Source organism: Rhincodon typus, chromosome 13, assembly GCF_021869965.1.
Source record: "Rhincodon typus isolate 14 chromosome 13, sRhiTyp1.1, whole genome shotgun sequence".
Lineage (NCBI taxonomy): Eukaryota > Metazoa > Chordata > Chondrichthyes > Orectolobiformes > Rhincodontidae > Rhincodon > Rhincodon typus.
The window spans coordinates 31,781,236-31,803,384 of record NC_063344.1 but is presented as its reverse complement, the minus strand read 5'-3'; the positions used below and the strand labels follow the sequence as shown (position 1 = coordinate 31,803,384).

Sequence of the window (22,149 nt, the reverse complement as noted above, 5' to 3'; positions counted from 1 at the left end):
CAATATTTTTATAATTGCATTGACAATGTCCTTCCAGATCCTTGGTGATGATCCTCTGAGAACAGGGGTTAAAGTGAAATTAATGCTGTGTAATCTTAAAGCCTACACCCCTACCTCCTCCAAAGTGTTCAAATTGAAGAAACTCAAGTGATTTTACCATTTCTAATCTTACAATTACAACAGGCTGTTTAAGGAAGAGTCAAAAGCATCTGAAATAGACAAGTGAAGTTTACTGTTGCATGATCTTCAATAATTTTGGTAAATTAGATTAGAGGTTTCTCTTCTGCAAACAATATCTCAAATACTATTTTGTTTTATTCTTTCGCAAGATGTTGTATCATTGGCTAGGTCAGCATTTAATGCCCATCCTTAGTTGCCCTTGAGAATGTGGTGGTGAGCTGCCTTTTTGACTCACTGCAGTCCATTTGATGTGGGTACACTCATAACACTGTAAAGGAGGGAGTTCCAGAATTTTAACCAAACTGTGACATGATTTCCAAGTTAGGGTGGGTTTGGCTTGGAGAAGAATTTGCACGTGGTGGTGTTCCTATAGATCTGCAGCCCCTGTCCTTCTGGATGGTAGTGGTTATGCTGAAGGATCCTGCATAAGTTGCTGCAGTCCAATCTGTAGATGCTGCTACCATTGGTCATGGAGGAAATAAACGGCAAAGGTTTTAGGTGAGATATCAATCAAACCGGGTCCTTCGTTCTGTATAGTGTTGAGTCACTTGAGTGCTACTGAAACTGCACAAACAAGTGGGAAATATTCTATCACATTCCTGAATTGTGACCTCATTTAGGGAGTCAGGAGGCAAGTTAATCATCACCGAATTCCCAACCTCTGACCTGCTCTTGTAGCTGCAGTTTTAAAAGGCTAATCCAGTTCAGTCTCTGGTCAATGATAACCCGCAATTTTTTTTAAAATAGTAGTGTACTCTGGGATGGCAAAGCTATTGATTTTCAAGGGGTAGATGGTTAAAGTTCTCTCCTATTGTAGACGGTCATTACTTGACATGTGTGTGGCATGAATGTTACTTGTCACGTATCAGCTCAAATCTGAATGCCATCCAGGTCTAGCTACATTTGAATACAGATCGCTTCAGTGTCTGAAGAGGCATGAACGTACAGTCCTTCGTGAACAACCTGATTTCTGACTTTATACAAAAGAGAGAAGATCGTTGATGAAACAATTGAAGATGGCTGCGCCTAGGATACAACCGTAAGGAGCTCCTGCAATGTCGTCTTGGGATTGAGATGAAAGATATCCAAAACAATCATGCTCTTCTTCCTGTGCCAGCATGACTCTAGCCAGAGGAATGTGTACTCCCAATTCCCATTGACTCTAGGTTTGCTCAGAATCCTTGATGTCACACATGAAATGCCATTACTATCTTGATGCTAAAGGGCAGTCAACCCTCACCTCCCATCTGGAGTTCAGCTCACTTGTCCATGCTTGGACCAAAGCTCTAATGAGATCAAGAGCAGATTGGCACAGGCAGAAGACAGAGTGTTGGTGAGCATGTTATTGTTGAGTAAGTGCTGCTTGATACTGCTGTCAATAACACTTTCCACCACTTCAGTGATGGTCAAGTGCACACCAAATGGACTAATTATTGCCTGGGTTGGATTTCTCCTGCTTTTTGTGCACAGGACACACTGACAAACTTCCACATTGTTGAGTAGACATTATTGACATAACTGCAGTAGAACACTTGTCTAGTGGCACAGATAGTTCTGGAACACACACCTTCTGTACTATTATGGGATGCTGTTAGGGACCACAGCCTTTGAAGTGTTATGTCCCTCCAGTCATTGTGCCCGAGTTCTGGCATTTGAGGGGCAGGCAACCTTAGGAGAAGGCTAAGATTGATTATCCATTTAGCACTTAAGGCTAAAGAGTGCACAAGCATCTTCAGTCAGGCTCCCTCATTATAGAGAATGGGGATATTTGTGGATTTCCTTCCCTTAAGGGCATTCATGAACATTACCAATTCCAGATTTAGAGTTTGAATAGAAATTCCCCCAGCTACCAAGATGGGATTTAAATCTTGATCCCCAAAGCACAACTGTGACTCTGGATGCATCTACTGCTGCTAGATTAGGTAAGACAAGGTCACGTATGTTTCCCTTGTTGGTTCCCTCACCAGTCTAACAGCCACATCCTTTAGGATTCGACCCGCTCGGGCAGTAGAGGTGCATTTGAACGTTGAAGTCTTCCATCCAGAGTAAGAAAGTGCTATTCCAGATGGAGGAGGACTGCCTAATCAGCTCAGGTCAGAGTGATAGCCAGTAATCAGGGGGTTTCCTTGCCCGTGTTTGACCTGATGTCACGAGGCTTCTTTGAATCCAAATTTAATGTTGGCAGCTTTCAGGGAAAATCCCACTTGACTCTCTACCACTGTGCACCACTGTGGTGTGGCTGGATGCATCCTGGGATGGTGATCATGTTGTCGGGGTCATTGTCTGTTATGCACAAATCCTTTAGTATAACTATGTCAGACTGCTGCTTGACTAGTTTGTGGAACAACTCTCTGAATTTTAGCATAAGGCCTCTGATGTTAGTAAATAGGATTCAAAACAGCACTATGTGCTGCTGTGTTTCTGGTGCCTTGGCCAGTATGAGGTGGTCTGCTCAGTTTCATTCTTTTTATCAGACTTCATAGCAATTAATTGCAGGCCAATGAGCTGTATCTAAGGGGTCAACCACATTGCTGTGGATCTGAAGTCACATTTGGCCAGGTGACAATGGTAGATTTTCCTTTCCTAAACGTCGCTAGTGAGCCAGATGGAATTTTGTATTAAAAAAGACAATTATTTTGTAGTCATCTCCAGAGTTATAATCATTGAATTCAAATTCAACCAGCCGCTATGGTGGGATATGAACCCACGTCCCCAGATAACTTGGCTTCTAGGGAATAGAGAGCAGCTGTTCCCCTGTGTTGAGGGGTCATTCATGAGTTGGCATAGTTTTAGGGCAAGGGGCAGGAGATTCAGAGAGGGATCTGGGAAAAATTTTTTTCACTCAGGATGTGGTGGGAATCTGGAATGTACTGCATGGGAAGGTAGTGGAGGCCAGAAACCTTACAACTTTGAAAAAAATATTTGGATGAGCACTTCAAATGTCATAACATTCAAGGATATTGGACACGAGCAGGAAATTGGGATTAGTGCACCTTTAGTGGTAGTTATGTCGGTGCAGACTTGATGGGCTTTCTCTGTGCATTATGAATCAATTCTAACGGTCAGTCGACTCTGGAGTGAAACAAGACAGAGTGACTGTTTGGAGAATTTGACTCAACAGAGATGTAACTGTACCATGTTTCTCAAGTTTAATTTTAGATTAAGAGTCAGACTTTGGATTAGAATCCAGAATGAATCAATCCTAATGCAAGTTAAATTGCCTCAATAAACATGGGCCAGACTGGTACTGGCAGTTATCTACCAATCAGCCTTTATTCAATTGATGCTAATCACTGTTGCAGATAGCTAAGCTAGCTAATAAATCCAAGCCCCTCTAATCAAAGAAAGGGATATTTAAACCACAAGATCAGGAAGGAATGGTGGAGTGCTACAAGACAGTGAGTATTTGGGAAGTTTAACTGCATAAGGAGATAAAGGTGCCTCAAATGAGGAGATTAATTGCAAGAAGTTAAACTTGCAGCATGGTGAGCTCAGGAAAGTGAGGAAGATGTGCGAGTGGCTGCTATATTTCAAAGTCAGGTAATTTTGGAAAATGTAAGCTTTTAAGTCAACCTAATACAAGTTTATGATAAATATAACAGAAGATAGATTAAGGTACAGCAGACCAGACTGATTAAGTAAAATGCCCATCCTCTGGCATGTGGGGGAGTAATAGACACTTCCTGCGATCTAGAACAGCACGTGTGCAGCAAGTGTCACTGCTTGCACAAGCTTGAGCTAGGGGTTTCAGAGCTCAAGCTACAGCCAGGGTCACTGTGATGCAGAGAACTATATGGATCTCACATAGAGAAAGCTGGTCACATCTCAGGGTAAGGGGCAAGCAGACAGATAACAAAAAGGGGTAACCTTCAGACAGTCAGGGAGCCAGGCAGATAGTACAGGAGTTCCCACTCACTAATCAGTTTTCTGTTCTGAAGACATTGGAAGGTGATAGTTCCTTGAGGAGTGCAACTACAGCCAAGCTTTGGTGCTTCCTGTAGTCGAATTCTACAGGAGGTTGGGAAGATGAATAGAGCACAGTTATGGTAGGTGATCATTAGTTAGGTGCACGTATCTGACCATAGAAATGCCCAAATATGACAGCAGGAAGGTATGTTACTTCTGTGATGCTAGGGTCAAAGATGTCACAAGAGCTACAGGACATTCTTCTGGGAGGGTTCTTGATTGGTAAGGGGGATCAAGGATTATCGGGAGAAAGCAAGAGAATGGGGATAAAGTATTCAAAAGAGCATTAATAACTATTAAAATAGAAATGTTATTCAGGGTTACAGGGAAATGGAAGAATAGCACTAACTCGACGCTGAGAGCTAGTACAGACACAATGGATGAACTGCCTCTTTTTGCACCATTGGGGGACACAATGGCTTCATGATATTGTCGCTGGACTGTTAATCCAGAGACCCAGATAATGCTCTGGGGATCCAGGTTTGAATCTCGCCACGCAGATGATGGAATTTGAATTCAATAAAAATATTGGGAATTAAGAATCTAATGATGACCATGAGCCCATTGTTGATTGTTAGAAAAACCCATCTGGTTCACTAATGTCCTTTAGGGAAGGAAGCTGCCATCCTTACCTGATCAGGCCTACGTGCGACCCTAGAACCACAGCAGTGTGGTTGACTCTAACCTGCCCGGTTAGTGATGCCCTCATTCCATGAATGAATAAAAAGAATTCTGCAATTCTGGTCAACATATTTCTTTACATTGTGAGAAGCAAAGCCACAAAGGCATATATCGTCACTAGGATAAACTGGGCATCAGAGGGGAGCACTGAATGAAGATGGTGAGGTTGATCATGTCAAACATTGCAGACAGATTAGGAAAGAGAAGTGGGGGTAGTGTGCCACTTTCAATTATATAGGCTGTTTCTTTGAATCATGTTTATAATCAGTGCTGTGGTGTTCATGTAACTCTTCAGAACAACAACATTGATTTAGGAGGCAACACGTGGTGAACTTAGAAGGAGGAAAGAAAGTTGGAGATGGGGCAATAGTTTGCATTGGCAGTAAGATGAGGGTCAGTTTTTTTTTGAGGAAGGTGGAGATAACTGACCAGGAGTCCTCTAGTAACCCTAAATATGTTCAGAAAAAGAGTGGTATGCAAACTGCAGCTAATAAATCATTGACTGTCGTACAGATTCTATAACATTACAATGCTTTTACGTGTCTTGAATGTCTTCCTGGTGACTATCATCTTGAAACAGATGAAAGTGAGAGATCAACAGAGCATCCATCTGCTAAGGAGAGAGCCAGCTGCCTCAAGTACTATCTAAAAGATATGACAGACGAGTAGAAGGAGGAGGGCGTAACCAGGAAAGTTAAAACTCATACAAAAACTTGATTAGTTGCCATGAAAAATCCTGGAAAAAAAAAAGAGAATACTTTAATCTGAATGATCTTAAAGCTTTGATGAAATCTCACTACCCCACACCAAACAGAAAAACTTTAACACATCTTGAAATGATAAAGTCGTCTACGATGTGCAAGGATCAGAGTCCTTTTATTTTTATGTTCTTAAACTATAGACTGAAAAAGAACTGTTTTAAAACCTAGGGGCTTTATAAGAATGGCTGCAAGCTTTGGAAGTAAGGAATTTAATATCTACTGAAAACCCTGTTTGTGTAAGCTGCAAGTTCCTGCAATGTGCAGATGAACTTGAGCCAAGTGGTTGTTCACAAATCAAGCTGATTGATGCCTGGTCCCCAGTCCACAAACCCATGACAAAACTCATCTACTAGCCAACAACTGTGAGTTCAATTGGAGCAGCTTGTGCTTGAACAAGATAGAGAGAAGCTACTTCAGACCACAAAAGAAACCAGGTTTGCGGCAACCAAAAAAAACAAACTCTTACTTCTCTGCAGTAAGCCACTTTAAAACAGAAGAAAACCAGCTTATCTTTCCAACAGTTGATGCTGCAAATTGTGACTTTGATTGGATAAGTCTGAGACTTTTCTGAAGTGAAACAGCCACTCTGTGCCTCTTGCAAACCAATGGAACGATTTGGAAATGGAACAATCAGCAAAAAAAAAAAAAATTCAACAGATCTTGAAACAAAGATGACAGGACTGTTTTCTCAGTTCTTTTACTGGGGCTGTAGCGTATTTGATGTAGTGTGATGGAGAAATTCAATACCATACCCTCCATACTTGCCCCAATCAAATAGAAAGGCCAAGGTGGCAGCAAAAATCAAAAGGATCATTTTAAAAAAAAAAAAAAAAAAAATTCAACCAAATCTCTCAGCCTTGAATAGGCAATTCTTGAGTGGTGACATACACCTAATGAAGGCATGGAAAATAATCCAGTCCAAAAATAGAGTCAAACTACTCTTCCAATAGCATTGGACTACTAAATGCAGGGCTCGTAGTAGGCATGAGTGACAAACCTATGGCAAAAAGGCAGAAAGCCAAATTTCACTTTGATAAAATTGCCAAGTCATTGGCTGTCTAATGCTCAGTTCCGGCAGAGTGTAAGTAAACAACACTTTCTAAATTTAGCCTACATGGCAACTTGAGATCAGAGGAGTAGTGATCACCGGGATCATGAGCAGTAAAATGAATAATCAGATAAGTTGTTGCAACTGCAGATATCTCCATACAACTAGAAAGCTGTGTCTTCAGTGTAGACAGCAAATTAGGAAGAAGTGATCTCATCAGATGACCATTAGTTCCAAAGGTTCACTGATCTCCAGCAATAAATTAATCAATTAAAACAGTGACCATGGAACATCATTCTCCACTGGAGCACAATCCCTGGAGAAGAAACAATAACCTGCAACCTACAGAGGGCAAACCCAATAATAACATACAAGTACTATATGGAGACCAGCATGATTTAAAGTCTATACGTGTAGTGCATGTGCAGAGATTCATGAAAGCAGAACTGACTGCAATTAACATGCTTTTGTTGATGAAAGATAATCTGCATTTAACCATGTATATGAGGAACTTGTAATTACACTTGGCAGTGCATGCCTTTTTTTTAAAAAACAATGAAAGGAGGATGTTAGGATCAATTCAATTGTGCTTAGTGTACTGCCAGCTTTTGTAGTCTTTTGGTCATAACCTCTGCTGCAAGTGGATTTTTGTGCAAAAAAAATTGGCAGCCATTAAGCACACACATTGCTTGGGAAAGTATCTAACTCTCCACCTGCAGGAATGCATCTGACATTTACAGTACAAATTACTAAGGAAAGATACACTTATCACCTCGAGCTTAAAAGCTTGTATCACAAAGCAATTTTAGATGTAACCACACTGAATTATTAATCTGTAGGGGCTCTGATTTATTAAAACTGTGACTCAGTGAAGAATCGGATAGAATAGCATTCTCGCCTCGCAGAAACATAGACAAATGTGAGCTTAATCTTGTGTCGATTTTCTTGTACGTCCAGTTATGGTTGCACACTTGCAATAAAAAGAGATTCTAATCTAGACAATTCTAGTTTTTGCCTCAGTAAGTGAAGATTTAAAATTTTCTAAAACTGGGAAAGTGGTACAAGTTTGAGTTTAAAAATAAATCCTAGCAAAACATAATTCAAATCTTTACTGGACTTTTACTTGAAGGAAGACTAAAACTTGAATGTGGGAACTGAGAATATTAACATGTTCTTACACCTCCAGAAGCCTTCGTTCCAAATACTGCAATTTATTTGAATTGTTCTAGCTACAGTTTTAAAGTTTTCCAACCCATCCAACTTCCCTCCTATCATCTCGATTCTGAGAAGTAACTTTAAGTGAAATTACATGACCAATCCTTTTCCTGCAAATGTGTTTTATGATGTGTGGATTTACCTTCAACATTTTTACCCATTACTAGAAAAATGCATAAGGAAGGGCAACAAGCCTCAAGGGGATGATGTCATTTGGATTTTTCACTAATTACTGATGTCAAAGCAGAGGAACTGAGATCCTTCACAAGTGCACAATACACTAAGACCATGTAGAGGTACCAGAGGATGAAGAGGATATGGATGGATCCAGAAGGGTATTAAATTTTCAAGCCAGGATGGTAAATGGCATGGAAGGAAACTTAAAGACTCCACTGCTCCCACCCTTCTAGGTGGTAGTGGTTTTTCTCATGCCTTTATTTTCTAGACAGAGCTGACCTTTATTCTACTATTCAAACTTACTGTAGATCAATGCTTTGTTTCTTTACCACTCCCTTTGCCTTTTGTTCCATGGCACCTTTGGGATTTAATCCCCCCACAAAACATCACATTTCCATCTCCCTTCAGTTCCAAAGAAGGGTTATGTAAGACTTGAAACATCAATTGTTTCCCTTTCCACAAACGTGGAGTTTCTCCAGCACTTGGATTTTAATTCTGCAATTTTTGCTTTTACTATACTGACAAATGCAAATGATCACAAATGGCAGCAAAATCAAATTAATGAATTTTAACCTGAAATGTGCACAACATCGAGAAAGACAATTTTGCTAAAGGTCATATTGACCCCTTGAGCATTCATGATCTTTTCAAGCTTTCAAGAAACAAGCGAAAACAAAAAAGTGTCTGAATTAAGTTCCATATGAACTTATGGTCTGCGGGTGACCAGGATGCTAAAATAAATAATTATCTATTTGACTGCAATAATGGGCAGCTAGCCAAGAAAGCTCCAATCACATCCTTATAATGTCTACAAATAACCATTGCAGCCTGAGCCACTAAGTATTTTCAAGAAAGAAAACAATTGTCCAGTCATGATATAGTTAAACCAGGAGGACAGCAAGGAGATGTCAAAAGAGAGACAAATTAATATTACCAGACACATTAATCATTAGTCCAACATAATGAAATTACACCAGACCCCCACGGTAACATTTGGAATGGTTATCTTTACTTGGCTAGACCACAATTTTTTCTGCATGTCAGCTTCCACATTTATCATTCAATGCATTTCCTTGCAGACACAGGAACAAATGAGTGACATGAGGCTTTCAAATCTCAGGTGGCTTAGAACAACTTATTAGGTTCTGAAAATGATTGCCAATTCACTACTGTGAAGAGCAATTCCTTCTAGTGCTTTTTGTTCTACCATTTAAGCAAGAGAATATTTCAGTTCATTTCAATCTTCCAAGTGCACAATGTAGACTGAAATACACGGCAAAATTATTGTACCCTCTGATTTTAAAACCTTTGACATTTATTTTGCTGTAATACATTTACATCTAGATTCTGAAGGACCACAAATGACATAGTGCTCCATAAGTATAACGGCAAACCGCAAAAAATAACGTGCATGCGTTAGTCTGAGAATATGGAGGTGAATCATTAAATTCCATTACAGTATCCTCTGGTTTGAGAATTAATACATGGATAACAGAGAGAAATTGAGAAGTAGACTTGGGGTCTTATTTTCAAGGAGATCTAGTTGCAATCATGTATAGTTCTCAAATATTAGCCCTTCCAACATGTGCATTCATTTAGGCCAAGAACAGGATTACTGAATGCAGCCAAATTTTATCTTCAGTATTGTGATTTGAGTAGAAGAACAATTACTAAACTACCATGCTTAACTTGTTTAAAAATATAAAAAGGAGCAATGGTAGGCTATTCAGCCCTTTGAGATTTGCTCTGGCAAATCAGTAAGATGATGGTTGATTATCTAACTCACCTACACATTCCTCATCATCCCTTATTTCTCCATCCGCTTACTGCCTAAAAATCTATTGACTTTTGGTTTTGAACATCCATAGTTACATTCAGCCTTTAACATGCAGCGTGATTAAACCACAAGAATTTTATATCACAGGAAGACAGCAATCAAGTCATTATGTCCGTGCTGGCTCTTTGCTATAGAAATTCAAAATTAATCCCACTGAACTGTTCTCTCTCACTGGCTCTGTTGGTTCATATTTCCTGTAAAACAGCAATGATTGCTGCTCCAGCCATTCTGACAATGAATTCCATGCTCCATAATACTCCAAGTAGATTTCTCTCAATCTTATGCTTAGCGATAATTTTAAATTGATGATTCCACATAACCAAATTCCAGATAAACTATTTTTCCCTATTAAAAAACTTTAATAGCTGGTTATTTTTTTTGCTCTAGTGGAAAGATTCACAGTATCTCAATTCCTACATCATAATTATTGTTTACACTTCTTAATATTGTTTTAGAGAATCTATACTGAATGCTCTTAAGGTTCTTGATAAATAAAGTGCATTAAATCTAATGTTACTGTTTTTAGTATCGTGTATGCTGGTTTGCAATCTGTGCCTTCATCCTGCCAACACAATTAACCTTCAATAAAATGTAAAATTTGTTTCAGTAATGACCTGCAATGTTATTAATGTTAACTTGCTCGCTTTGATAATTATTGTTGCCATCAGAACTAAAATGACCAACGAATGTATTTTAATCATTCAATACATGGGATTTGTCTTTCACCACAGATCACTAAAGGAGCAATGTCATTTAGATCCTTGACCCAACACAACTCTCGTAGAGCTAATTACTTCATAAACTCTCTGCTATCTAACTTCACCATGCATTCTATTGATTTTTGGCAATATTAAACTTCCATCAATATTGAAGTACTATAATCTTTACTTGCTCACAAAATTGATTTTAACTATTTATTTCAATTACTTTTCTAGTTATTTATAAGGAAAAGACGAGCATCTTTGAACGGAGAAAGCATACAATTTCTATTTTTAGTGGGTTTGTCGTGCAGTGGTAGCATCCCTACCTCTGGGCTAGGAGGCACGGGTTCCAGTCTCACTTGCTCCAGAGGTGTAACATCACACCTCTGAACAGGGGGATTAGAAAATATCCACTTTGACTATTTTTGACTCATGGCATTACACAAACTGCACTTACATAATGTGTTCAATGGTCTCCTAAGCACCATAACAGTTCTGTCATACATAAAGATAGAGTTGATTTGTTTAGATCTTCATGATTTGATCCTAACTAAGTAGAAAGAATTAAGCGATGGCCCTCCATGAGGCTATTCAATGTACATTTGTCTCCTACACTGCTGATGTCTTGATTGAAAAACATCAGATTGCAGGATAGAGGACTTGTGCTTGCCCACTGGGTGGTAGGATTGGGATGTTGGTGTGGGTTGAGGTTTGAAGGTGTATCAGCTGCCATATTGAAGAATTGAAGGTGGGGGGTGAGGAGTCTCAGAAACCTTTAAAATTCTAACAGGGATAGACAGGGTAAACATAGGAAGGATGTTCCTGATGACTGGGGGAGTCCAGAACCAGGGGTCACAGTCTAAAAATTCAGCTCAGGCCATTTAGGACTGAGATGAGGAGAAGTGTCTTCACACAGAGTGGTAAGCTGTGGAATTCTCTGCCACAGAATACAGTTGAGGCCAAAACATTGAATGATTTCAAGAGGGAGACAGATGTAGTTCTTAGGTATAGAGGGGTCAAAAGTACAGGGGAAAAGGGGGAATGGAGTACTGAGCTCAATGATCAGTCACCACCATATTGAAAGACAGCACAGGCTCAAAAGGACAAATGGTTTACTCCTGCTAATATTTTCTACGTGTTTAAATGCTTTTAAAAACTTTGGCACTTTGAGTGTACAAGTTGGTGTTCCATAATACCAAGTTTTCAGACTAGTTCATCTGTGTTGCTCAAAATGCTACAAATGGCCACAAAAATAATGTTTTACGAATGAGGTAGCACTGGTCTGAAAAGTTTTAGTTTCTTTCCACTAGATTTAGTAAAGTTGCTTGATCCAATGTTTTAGGTGGCCCTGGAGGTAAAACGACTTGATCAAAATTACACTGGTATTTTTTATCCAAAACTGTCTATGATCAGCAAAATATGAATTTATTTCTGATTATATGGTAAAACAACATATAGCTACACAGCATTTTGAATTATCTCATATTCTGATGAAGAATAACAGAACTGTTCCAAAATCTGTCAATTTTTTAAAAAATCAATTTAAATGACTCAGAAACCAACAAATAAACGTACCTGTACTAACAGCCATGAAATCAACACAGCAGCCCAAGGATTTCCACCACGTGAAGTTTTCTTTGCAGGCATGAGAAGCTTTCCTAAATTATTGAAAATTTTAAAAATCTAGTCAGTAGAGTAATCAAATTAGGACTACCAATACTTCATTCACTTAAATATCTTTGTAGGTCAGTGTTTAAGCAAAGAATTTTAAAGAATAAATGACAAAACATGTGATAGATGAGTACATCACAGTTCATGATCCCACTAAATGGCTGATCACATCCTCAAGATGAGTAAATAGAACCGATTCCATAACTGCAGTTTGCTTTGTGAATGCTAGTATTAAATACACAATATCAAAATATTAATAGAGACAAGGATGCTCTAATCACATCAAGGATTGTTAGTCTAAGAATACATTCTTCCAACATTTTATTTTCAGTTTTGTTAAATAAAGTGAGTTAAAGCCTCTACTACAATAGGAGTTGCAGCAAAATATATCAATATATGCAGACAAACAACTATAACAAATTGAGGCTTAGTTCAGGAGAGGGGTTCAGATTATACTGTGATGAATACAGATATTTCTCTTAGACACATTTATAAACAGCCATAATCTAGATTGAAGATGGTTTCTGTTCATCCAGAGATATATACTGAAAGGCCATTACTTTTCAGGATTCCATTCAGTTCAATAAATGCAGATTTTTGAAAATACACCGGGTTAAAAATGGGTTAAAATAAAGTGCATCAAATTTCACAAAAAAAGTTCCAGAAATAGCTTTTACAGGATTAATTTGGCAAAGTCATTTTCACAATATTTTTTTGCCCTCCAATTTAGAAACTTTACTGTAAATGTTAAAAGCATTTTTGAAAGCTTCATGGTTATTTATTATCAGTAATTAAACCACTAACTGCAAGAGGAAACAGTCAATGTGAAGCTAAAAGCTAATGAACAGTATTCAGAAATAAGGTTACAGTGCAAATAATCATTGTTGTGACTGGAATTAGAACCAAAAGTAATCACAGCTGGTTCAGAATCTCCTCCAGATGCTGAAGAAAGTAATAATGTCATTGCATGTAATGTCCAAAATGAAACCTTTATTTAATGCAAGCCAAAAAATCCACGTTCCTTGTTGACGTTTCTCTCAGAATTTTCATCCTTTGCACCTCTCTAAATGATTTAAACTTTAATAATACCTGTGTCCTGTAAAAGGTTTTATGCTTGATCCACTTTACCACCATTCTTAGTATATATTTTGCATATAATAATGGAGATGATTGAACAGTTATTATTGCCTCGCCCTCCTGTGTGATTTAGACACAATTTAGAGCTGACCATATTCATTTCAAATACTAGGAAAAGTCACAGGCAATTTATAAATGCTTTTCAATCTGTAAAAATGCATTTCTTGTTGAAAAAAAATTTAATGACCAGTGAACAATTTTACTGGGAACAGGATAATGAAGATGCAGCTGTTATTTTTCTAACGTTGCCAACTTACAGAGACAGTGTCCAAAGTAACTACAGCCGTAGTCTGACTGAAACAAATAACTTGAACTGTTCAAACAGAGTTGAAAGTAATTCCAAGAAAGAGAAAGCTGTGAAAATCTCCGGGATCACAAATAATTATGTAGGCAGACAATGGCGAGGGGAGGTTACAAAAATCACATGGCAAAGCTGGGTTTGTCCAATTATTTGTTCACTATTTTGTGAAATGTTTTGTTTTGGCACACTGACGTTGGCTGGGTGGGGCATTAGAATCTGCACGAACGAAGGCATGTTTCAAATAGAGCGCACAGTAGTTCCAGGATTAAGATGCATTCAGAGATTCCAAATAGGATTAACATTTAGCTGCGCATACAAGCAACCAAAAAAGCTGAAAATTAATTGGAAAGTGGATTAGAAATGACATGAAAAATTTAACCTTTCTGTTGTAAGTGTCATACAATCCCTACAGTGTGGAAAAGAGGCCATTTAGCCCATCAAGCCTGCACTGACCTTCCAAAGAGCATCCCATCCAGATCCAGCCTCCCTATCCTGTCTCAGTGAACTCATGGATGTCACAGGGCAATTTAGCATGGCCAATCCACCTAATCTGCACATTTTTGGACTGTGGCAGGAAACCAGAGCACCCAGCAGGGATCAACACTGACGTGGGGAGAATGTGCAAACTTCACACAGGCAGACAGTCATCCAAGGCTGGAATTGAACTTAGGTCCCTGGCACTGTGAAGCAACAGTGCTAATCCGTGCTGCCCCAGGACCTTACAGATACCTCCCTATATAAAAACAAAACACTGGATGAATTCAGGAGGTCTGGTATTATCTGTGGAGAGAAAAACGGAATCAATGTTTTGAGTCAATTGAATTAGAGTCATGGAGTCATACAGCATGGAAACAGACCCTTCAGTCTTAACAGTTCATGCCGACCATAATCCCAAACTAAACTAGTCCCGCTTGCCTCCACTTGGCCCGTATCCCACAAAACATTTCTTATTCATGTACTTATCTAAATGTCTTTTAAATGTTGTAACTGTACCCGCATTCACTGCTTCCTCTGGAGGTTCATTCCGCACATGAACCACCCTGTGTAAAAATTAGCCCCTTGTGTCTTTTTTAAAAATCTTTTTCCTCACACCTTAAAAATATGCCCCATGGTCTTGAAATCCCTGCCTGAGGGAAAAGGCCATTCACTTCATCTATACCCCTCACGCTTTTATGAATGTTTTTAAGGTCACCGCTCAATTTCCTAAACTGCAGTGAAGAAAGTCCCAGGCTATTCAGACTCATTATAATTCAAACCTTCCATTCCCAGCCACACCCTGGTAAATCTTTTCTGAACCCTCCCAAGCTTAATAATATCCTTCCTATAACAGGGCGACCAGAACTGGACACACTAACATCCTGTGCAACCTCAACATGATGTTCCAACTACTATCCTCAAGGTCTGAGCAATTCAAAATGTTAAGTAGTTTTCCCCTCTTCACGTATCTTGCCAGACCTGTTGAGTTTTTCCAGTACTTTATTTTTATTTCAGATCTCTAGCATCTGCAGAATTTTGCTTTTATTATCTCCTGACGGGTTAAGGATTATCTCGTCAGATTCAAGTAAGAATATGCAAAAGACAAGGCACGCATATTCACATAAAATCTGTAGGATTTATCTATCAGACAACTTTAAAAAATCCTGTCTTCCTAATAACTGCACCCTCCAGGAAGCTAACTGATAAGAATTGGAGAAAATTAGAGTCATACAGCGAAGAAATAGGCCCTTCAGTTCACCATGGCTACGCTGACCAACAAACTTCAAACTATAACAATGTTCATGGTATCCAATAAACAAATTCCACAGATTTCATGGAAACATGCCTGCCTTGTCTTTTGCATATTCTTACATCACACTAACAAGATAATTCTTAATCCATCAGGAGATAAAACCAGTGACCCTTCTGTGGAAACTATATCAATCCCGTTCACCTGCACTTGGTCCATAATCAACTATGCCCTGGCACTTAAGTCCTTGTCCAGATATTTCTTAAACTGTTGAGAGTATCTACCTCCACCACCCTCTCAGACAGCATTTTCCATATTTCTACCACCCTCTGGGTGAAGAAATATTTCCTCAGATCCCTTCTAAACTACCTATTCCTCACCTTAAACTTATGCTGTCTGGTCTTAGACACTTTTGCAATGGGTAAAAGATTCTCACAATCCATTTCTTGATTTTGCATGCCTCAATCAGAACACCACTCCCCTCAGTTCCAGGGAAAATAAACCCAGCATATCCAGTCTCTCCTCATAACCAAGGCTTTCCATCCCATCCTGACGAATCTCCTCTGCAACCTCTCCAGTGCAATCACGTCCTTTCACTCTTTGGCAAACCGAAATACACAGAGTATTTTATCTGTGGCATAATCAATACTCTAAAGTTGTAACAAAACTTCCCTGCTCATACATTCTATGCCCTACTAATGAAGGCGAGCATCCCGTATGCTTCTTCACCATCCTGTCTATCCATGTTGAAATCTTTAGGCATCTATGGACTTGTACACCAAGGTCCCTTCATTTCTCAGTACTCCCTAGAGCCCTAATGTTCATTGTGTAAATCTTTACCTTATTAGACCTCCCAAAACACATCACCTCACTCTTATCAAGCTTAAATTCCATCTGCCATAGCTCTGCAATTGCAGACTGATTAGCATTAAACATCTTCACGCTGCTGCACACACTATTCCACGTTTGTATGGTTCCCCTTTTAAGAAAAGGATTGCAGCAAGCATTATACTCAGACTCAAGGGCACAAATTGGGAATATTGGGTCAAGACTTGGGTATGTTTGCCCTCTCACCAACTGATCAATTATCTCACCATTCGTGTTCCTACAGGAATGACAGGCGGATGCCTGGCAAAATCATTTTGTAGTAAATAAAATCACCTTCAGAGAAAGGTGGTGGGAAGGGTGGGGGGTGCAATTTAAGGAAAGAAAAATATTTTACCCTTTTAATATTGCAAATTCTTTCATGTGAGCCTCAGTAGGATAACTGAGTAAATGCTGGGTGCAGAATTTCACAAAGGAAGGATGGTTCCCTTTCATATCAACTCCAGTGAGAGACTCTCTCTTTGGCAGGGTTTCCTGCCCACAATTCAGGTGTGGAGGACTCCAGAACATGCCAAGGGGCAAGTTAGGAAGCCATAACTGTTACTGGAAACAAGTCTGTGTGTTGATCCCCAACACCAAATCCAGGGTGGGGGACATGGTCCAGCAGGAAAATATGCCTGCTGCTCTTGACCTATGAACAGTAGTGTCAATAGACTTTCCACCTCCCTACCTTTCTTCTGGAGTTCCAGATTTGGAAAACAAGACTGGGGAATAAAGCAGGTCAAGTCCAATGTTATCCATCTGGTGAGATAATTATTCGCTCCCAAGAGTGGATTGACTGCCTGCCACGCATGTCCTTTTAAAATGTGTTGAACATTTCTCTAATCTATCCACTTTAAAGTGTTAAAGGTCATCCCTTTCTCTCTGCCTCTTCGCACCTCAATTTCTTGAACGGATTCTTGCTCAAGTTTTGTGCCATCAAATCTTTTCATACTGGTTTGTAGCTCAAATCTTTCATTTTTTGGAAGTTCTAACAGGTTTAATTTTATCTGCTTCCATTTTAAATACTAAATAACATTAGAGTCTGCTCTGTGCTGTTCTACTTCTCCAGATGGGTCAGCTAGTCAAATGCAACTTTCCTGCTTAATCTGCATATTCTTATTATTTCCCTTTATCATACAACAATCTAATTTCCTCTTAAAATCATTTATGGGTGCTGCTTTAACAATGGCTTGTGGCATAGAATTCCAACGCAGATCACTGAGGATGTCTTTTTAAACTTGCTTTTTAATTCTGTGACTATCTTAAATTTGTCATTTGCTACAATCTTGTTGACGAGAGGAAATAATTAATCTCCATTCAACTATTCCTGAAGATCATCAATTTGCCTTTTGAACTCTTAACATTTGTTTTTCGAAAATGCCCATATTTCTGATGTGTCTTTCCATTAGTGTAATCCTTTGTCCTTCATACCATCTTTATAAATAAATACTTACATAAATAAATAAATACTTATTCATGTTTGCTGGTAAAAAAAATCTGAAATATTTAATGCACGATGCTTCCCTCATTCTTAATTTCAAAATGCACTACACTTTTTTTTCTACAACAAACAACATTTCCTACCTCTGACAATTCTGCGAGCATATTGATACCCTCCTGTCATTTTTCACATGGACACTTAAAAGAAAATTCAATAGGGCGGCACGATGGTTCAGTGGTTAGCATTGCTGCCTCACAGCACCAGGAACCTGGGTTCGATTCCAACCTTGCGTCACTGTCTGTGTGGAGTTTGCACATTCTCCCAGTGTCTGCATGGGTTTCCTCCGGGTGCTCCGGTTTCCTCCCAGAGTCCAAAGATGTGCAGGCTAGGTGGATTGACCATGCTAAATTGCCCAGAGTGTTCAGGGATGTGTAAGTTATAGGGGGGTGGGTCTAGGTGGGATGCTCTGGGGGTCAGTGTGGACTTGTTGGGCCGAAGGGCCTGTTTCCACACTGTAGGGAATCTATGAAAATGATGAAGAAATGTCCAGCCTTTGAAAATGTATGTTTTTTCAAACAAAAAAATTGCTTTTTAACAGAGCTTCAACAAGTTATTTACAAAGAGACAAAGTCCCGCAATACAATTCCATGCAATGCAATATAATCTATTTGCTCCAAATTTTACTTCAGTAAACGTTTGATTAAAAAGAGGAAAGAAAATAACTTGCCAAATATATCATCCTTTGCAAGTGCATAGAGAATTCTAGAAGCTCCAATCAGATTGCTCATCGCAGCTGATAAAGTTGAAGAGTAGACTCCAATTATGACAAAGGGATGCCAGACATTAATGTCTTTGAGGAAATCATAATCCTTTTGAAGAAGCAATCTATAGATAACAAAAAAAAAGAAAATCATACCTAGATAGTCAATCTTAGATATCAAAAAAAACAAACAAACTTGCCTAGTGGAATGCAAAGTTATAAACAAATAGGCAGGAGCATTCCTGGTATACACAGTTAAATTCAGACAGCTTCTAAACAGTTCCACAGGCAGATGTTAATTTATACAGAATTTTGTACACAGGGAAACAATGTGTGGAGACTTGTTGCACAGCCTGATATAAACACATAAAAGAGATATTTTGAACTGACATCCCACTGCATTGCTTTGACAAATTGCTTCTTCTAGTATTCTTATCTAAGAAATACAATTCCACAGACACCAATTAACCTTCATATGTTGCCCATGTGGCCACTGTTTGCATGTAATCCGCTGAAGAATGTACAAATCCCAGTTTGCCCTCACTCAAACTCCTCTGCAAGAGGGTTGGTGGTGGGGTGGGGACTTAGTCATTGGGTCATAATTAGAAATAGGAACCATCAGTAATTTTACCCTTTGCTAAATGTGGGGTATCTAAGCTCAACCATAAATCGCTCCCAGCTACCACTTCAGTTACAATTAGAACCCTCAATAGACCAAACAAAAAACACAAACTCACTAACTCCTGGTTTGTAAGGATTAGCTGTCACTGTTGTAGGAACAATCCACTTGGGAACTAATTATCTAATTTAGGAACAAACTTAAAATTTTGACTGAAGAAAATCATGCAGCACTAAATTACATGATGTATGAGTAATGATGTTTACAAAGCACCTAATCTTGGTATCATAAACCACTTAGCTATAATGCATACTGTGCATGGAATGGCATTTTTTGATTGGTAACTGCAGCTCAGTTACTTTACTTTAGAAAACCTTTTGGAGGTAAAGTATTTGAAATGTAAATACACCAATCTTAACCTGAGTGGCTTAACAAGCCATCAAAAGAGCTTAAAATAATTGCATTTTCCAACTTGATTCGGAAAAATGCTACAGGTCAGCATTTCTAAAGTGCAACTAATAAAACTAATGAGGCACACAAGGCACATCCAGGAAAGTGGAAGTGTGCCATTCAATTTTCATTATCCTATTTGTGCATCTAAAATTTCATGTATCCAGTCTGCCACGTGGCATGCATACTTATGAACAAAAGGTTGTCGTAACAGGCCATCTAAAAGATGACTCACAATTACTGTACACATTCATTCTGCATGTGTCCTGTAAATTGGTTTTCTAACTGGACTATAGCTTGAAGCAAAATATGATTTTAAAAAGTTCCTTGTTTAACAAAATACATTCTATACTTCAATTTGAGATTTTATTTATTACGCAACACATTATTCAGCACAGCGCTTCCTGTGTTAATGTCTGCAACTAGGATTCTCAACAATATAATGACTACAACTCAAAAGCAACATTTCTCAATCCTTTTGCACAACCTTGAAACCTGTTTGACCATACAAATACAAATAAAAATGTTATTGTTTTTCAAACTTTATAGAACCAATCAGCTCGAATAACATTTATTTTCAGAGGCTAGGTTGAAAAAGTGGCCAAAAGGTGCCTGCTTCATTTGCTCATGTAATATTTAAGCTACAAGGAGAAACAATTCAATGTGAAGTGCTTTGGGACCTGAAACCGAAAATCACGAAGTAAATGTAAGCTTTTGCTTTTTCTTTTCAAAAAAGGAAAACTTTCAGAAACAAATGGGTTGATTTAAAGCTTTCTGCTGAAATAGAACGATGTACTTGGATTGCAAGTTGGGCTTGAATTTACAGCAATAAATTAAAATGGGGAAAATATCTTATTGAAAATTAGAAGGCTGTGTTTTCAAAAATATTGTGCAATGATCACTTCCCAAAAAAGAAAAGCCCAAATCATAAGAATTCTTCACTTGCAATATCATAAGGTGAGCACCACTAACAAGATGTTTAAGTGATCTAGTCATCACAAAGCTGACTAGCAAAGCAGGACAGAGCCTGGGATATATAATGAGTAACTCATCTTTTGTCCATTCAAAACATCTTGTCTACAACGGTTCAGGAAAGAAATGTGGTATACTCATCATCCCCTTTAATAGGTACAGGTTCAGCAAAACTGCAGATCAGCACCAAAATAGGTTTGATTTGCATCCCTACTTCTGGGCTCAATATAGACTTCCCTCCTTACTGGTACACAATGGTTGTGATGTACAAGGTGCTTAGATGGAATACAGTACAGCAACTCACCAAGGCTGCTTGAAAGATTGTCACACAGTCTCTAGCGTCAAAAGAAAGATTAGCAACATCAGAATATTATTATCAGCAAATTCTGCTCCAAATCACAAATCATCTTGATTCAGACACAAGGCTTTACAACGCTGGGACAAAATTTCCTACTCAACACCATCATAGAAGAACCAAAGAACCTTCTAACAGCAACAAGGAATAACAGCAAATACAATCTCACCAGGATTCCTACAAAATAAAAAATACTACTGACTCAATAGTCAGAAGTTCACAGAATGAAATGCCACCTTGTGTAATGAATCAATGAACAATGGAACTTCAACTAAATGAAGGAACGTGACCCCAGTTAAGACATAACCTAGTGATGACAGGTTTTCTGACATATCTATCAATTAAAAATGACATTTCATTCCTAATTACAAAAGGTAATTTGGGTAACTAGATCCAAAATAAATTTCTATCTTTAGCACAATTTCAAACTGATTGGACCAGATCTTGCTCAAATAACAACAGCATCTTAGTGAGGCATGCTGTTATTGACGCACAAAAGGGAATCTTGCCCTTAGCCATTATTTTTAACAACTTGCTGGATTTGCACATTAATTACTCATTAAATTTGTCACAGTAAATTGTATCTGGCAATCAATACATATCACTTTTTATTGGGGTGAAAGCTTCATAAAATGCCAAACTGCTGCTCCCCTAGAATCCCAAACAATTAATTGTGGAGCTTCACTCCTTTGGTTGCTAAATTGTTCTGAGAGATTGTTCAAAACACAAGATGATTTTTTTTTTTCCTCTTGCTTTGCCCTTTCTCTCACAATCTTTCTGTCCCTTACCTATTTCACTTTGAGATTTCGGAGCAGGTCAGTTAGAAAATAGTATCTATTTCTAATTCCATTCACAAGTATTTGGCCCTCAGCTTTATGCTATGGCGTTTCAAGTGCTTATCTAAATACTTACATGTTTTGAATGTTCCTGTTCTACCAGCCTTTTAGGCACTAAGTTTAAAAACACCCACCATGCTCTGGGTGAAAAAAAAACTTTCCTCACATCCCCTGTAAACTTAAAACCGTGCCCCCTGGTTATTTACCCATCTTTTCGGTCTACGTCCTTCAGAACATTTTCTGAATCTCTTCCAGACCCTCTCCAGTGAAATCACATCCCGAGTACGGTAACCAGAACTGGACACCATATTCCAGTGATAGTAGGAACTGCAGATGCTGGAGAATCTGAGATAACAAGGTGTAGAGCTGGATGAACACAGCAGGCCAAGCAGCATCAGATAAGCAGGAAAGCTGACATTTCAGGTCTGGACCCTTCTTCAGAAAATGA

The 22,149-nt window shown here is 38.7% G+C and overlaps 1 protein-coding gene across 4 annotated transcripts in view; it reads right to left on the bottom strand.

Annotated features, from left to right (window-relative positions):
* The window catches only part of zgc:153039 (uncharacterized protein LOC767698 homolog), a 133,612-nt gene that overhangs the window by 60,475 nt on the left and 50,988 nt on the right, over positions 1 to 22,149 (bottom strand). For all 4 annotated transcript variants that reach the window (XM_048604440.1, XM_048604438.1, XM_048604439.1 and 1 more), the window contains exons 7-8: positions 18,437 to 18,594; positions 12,142 to 12,224 (exon numbers count right to left, since the gene is read on the bottom strand). In XM_048604440.1, coding sequence (XP_048460397.1) covers positions 12,142 to 12,224; positions 18,437 to 18,594 — 241 coding nt within the window. The remainder of the gene's footprint in view (positions 1 to 12,141; positions 12,225 to 18,436; positions 18,595 to 22,149) is intronic.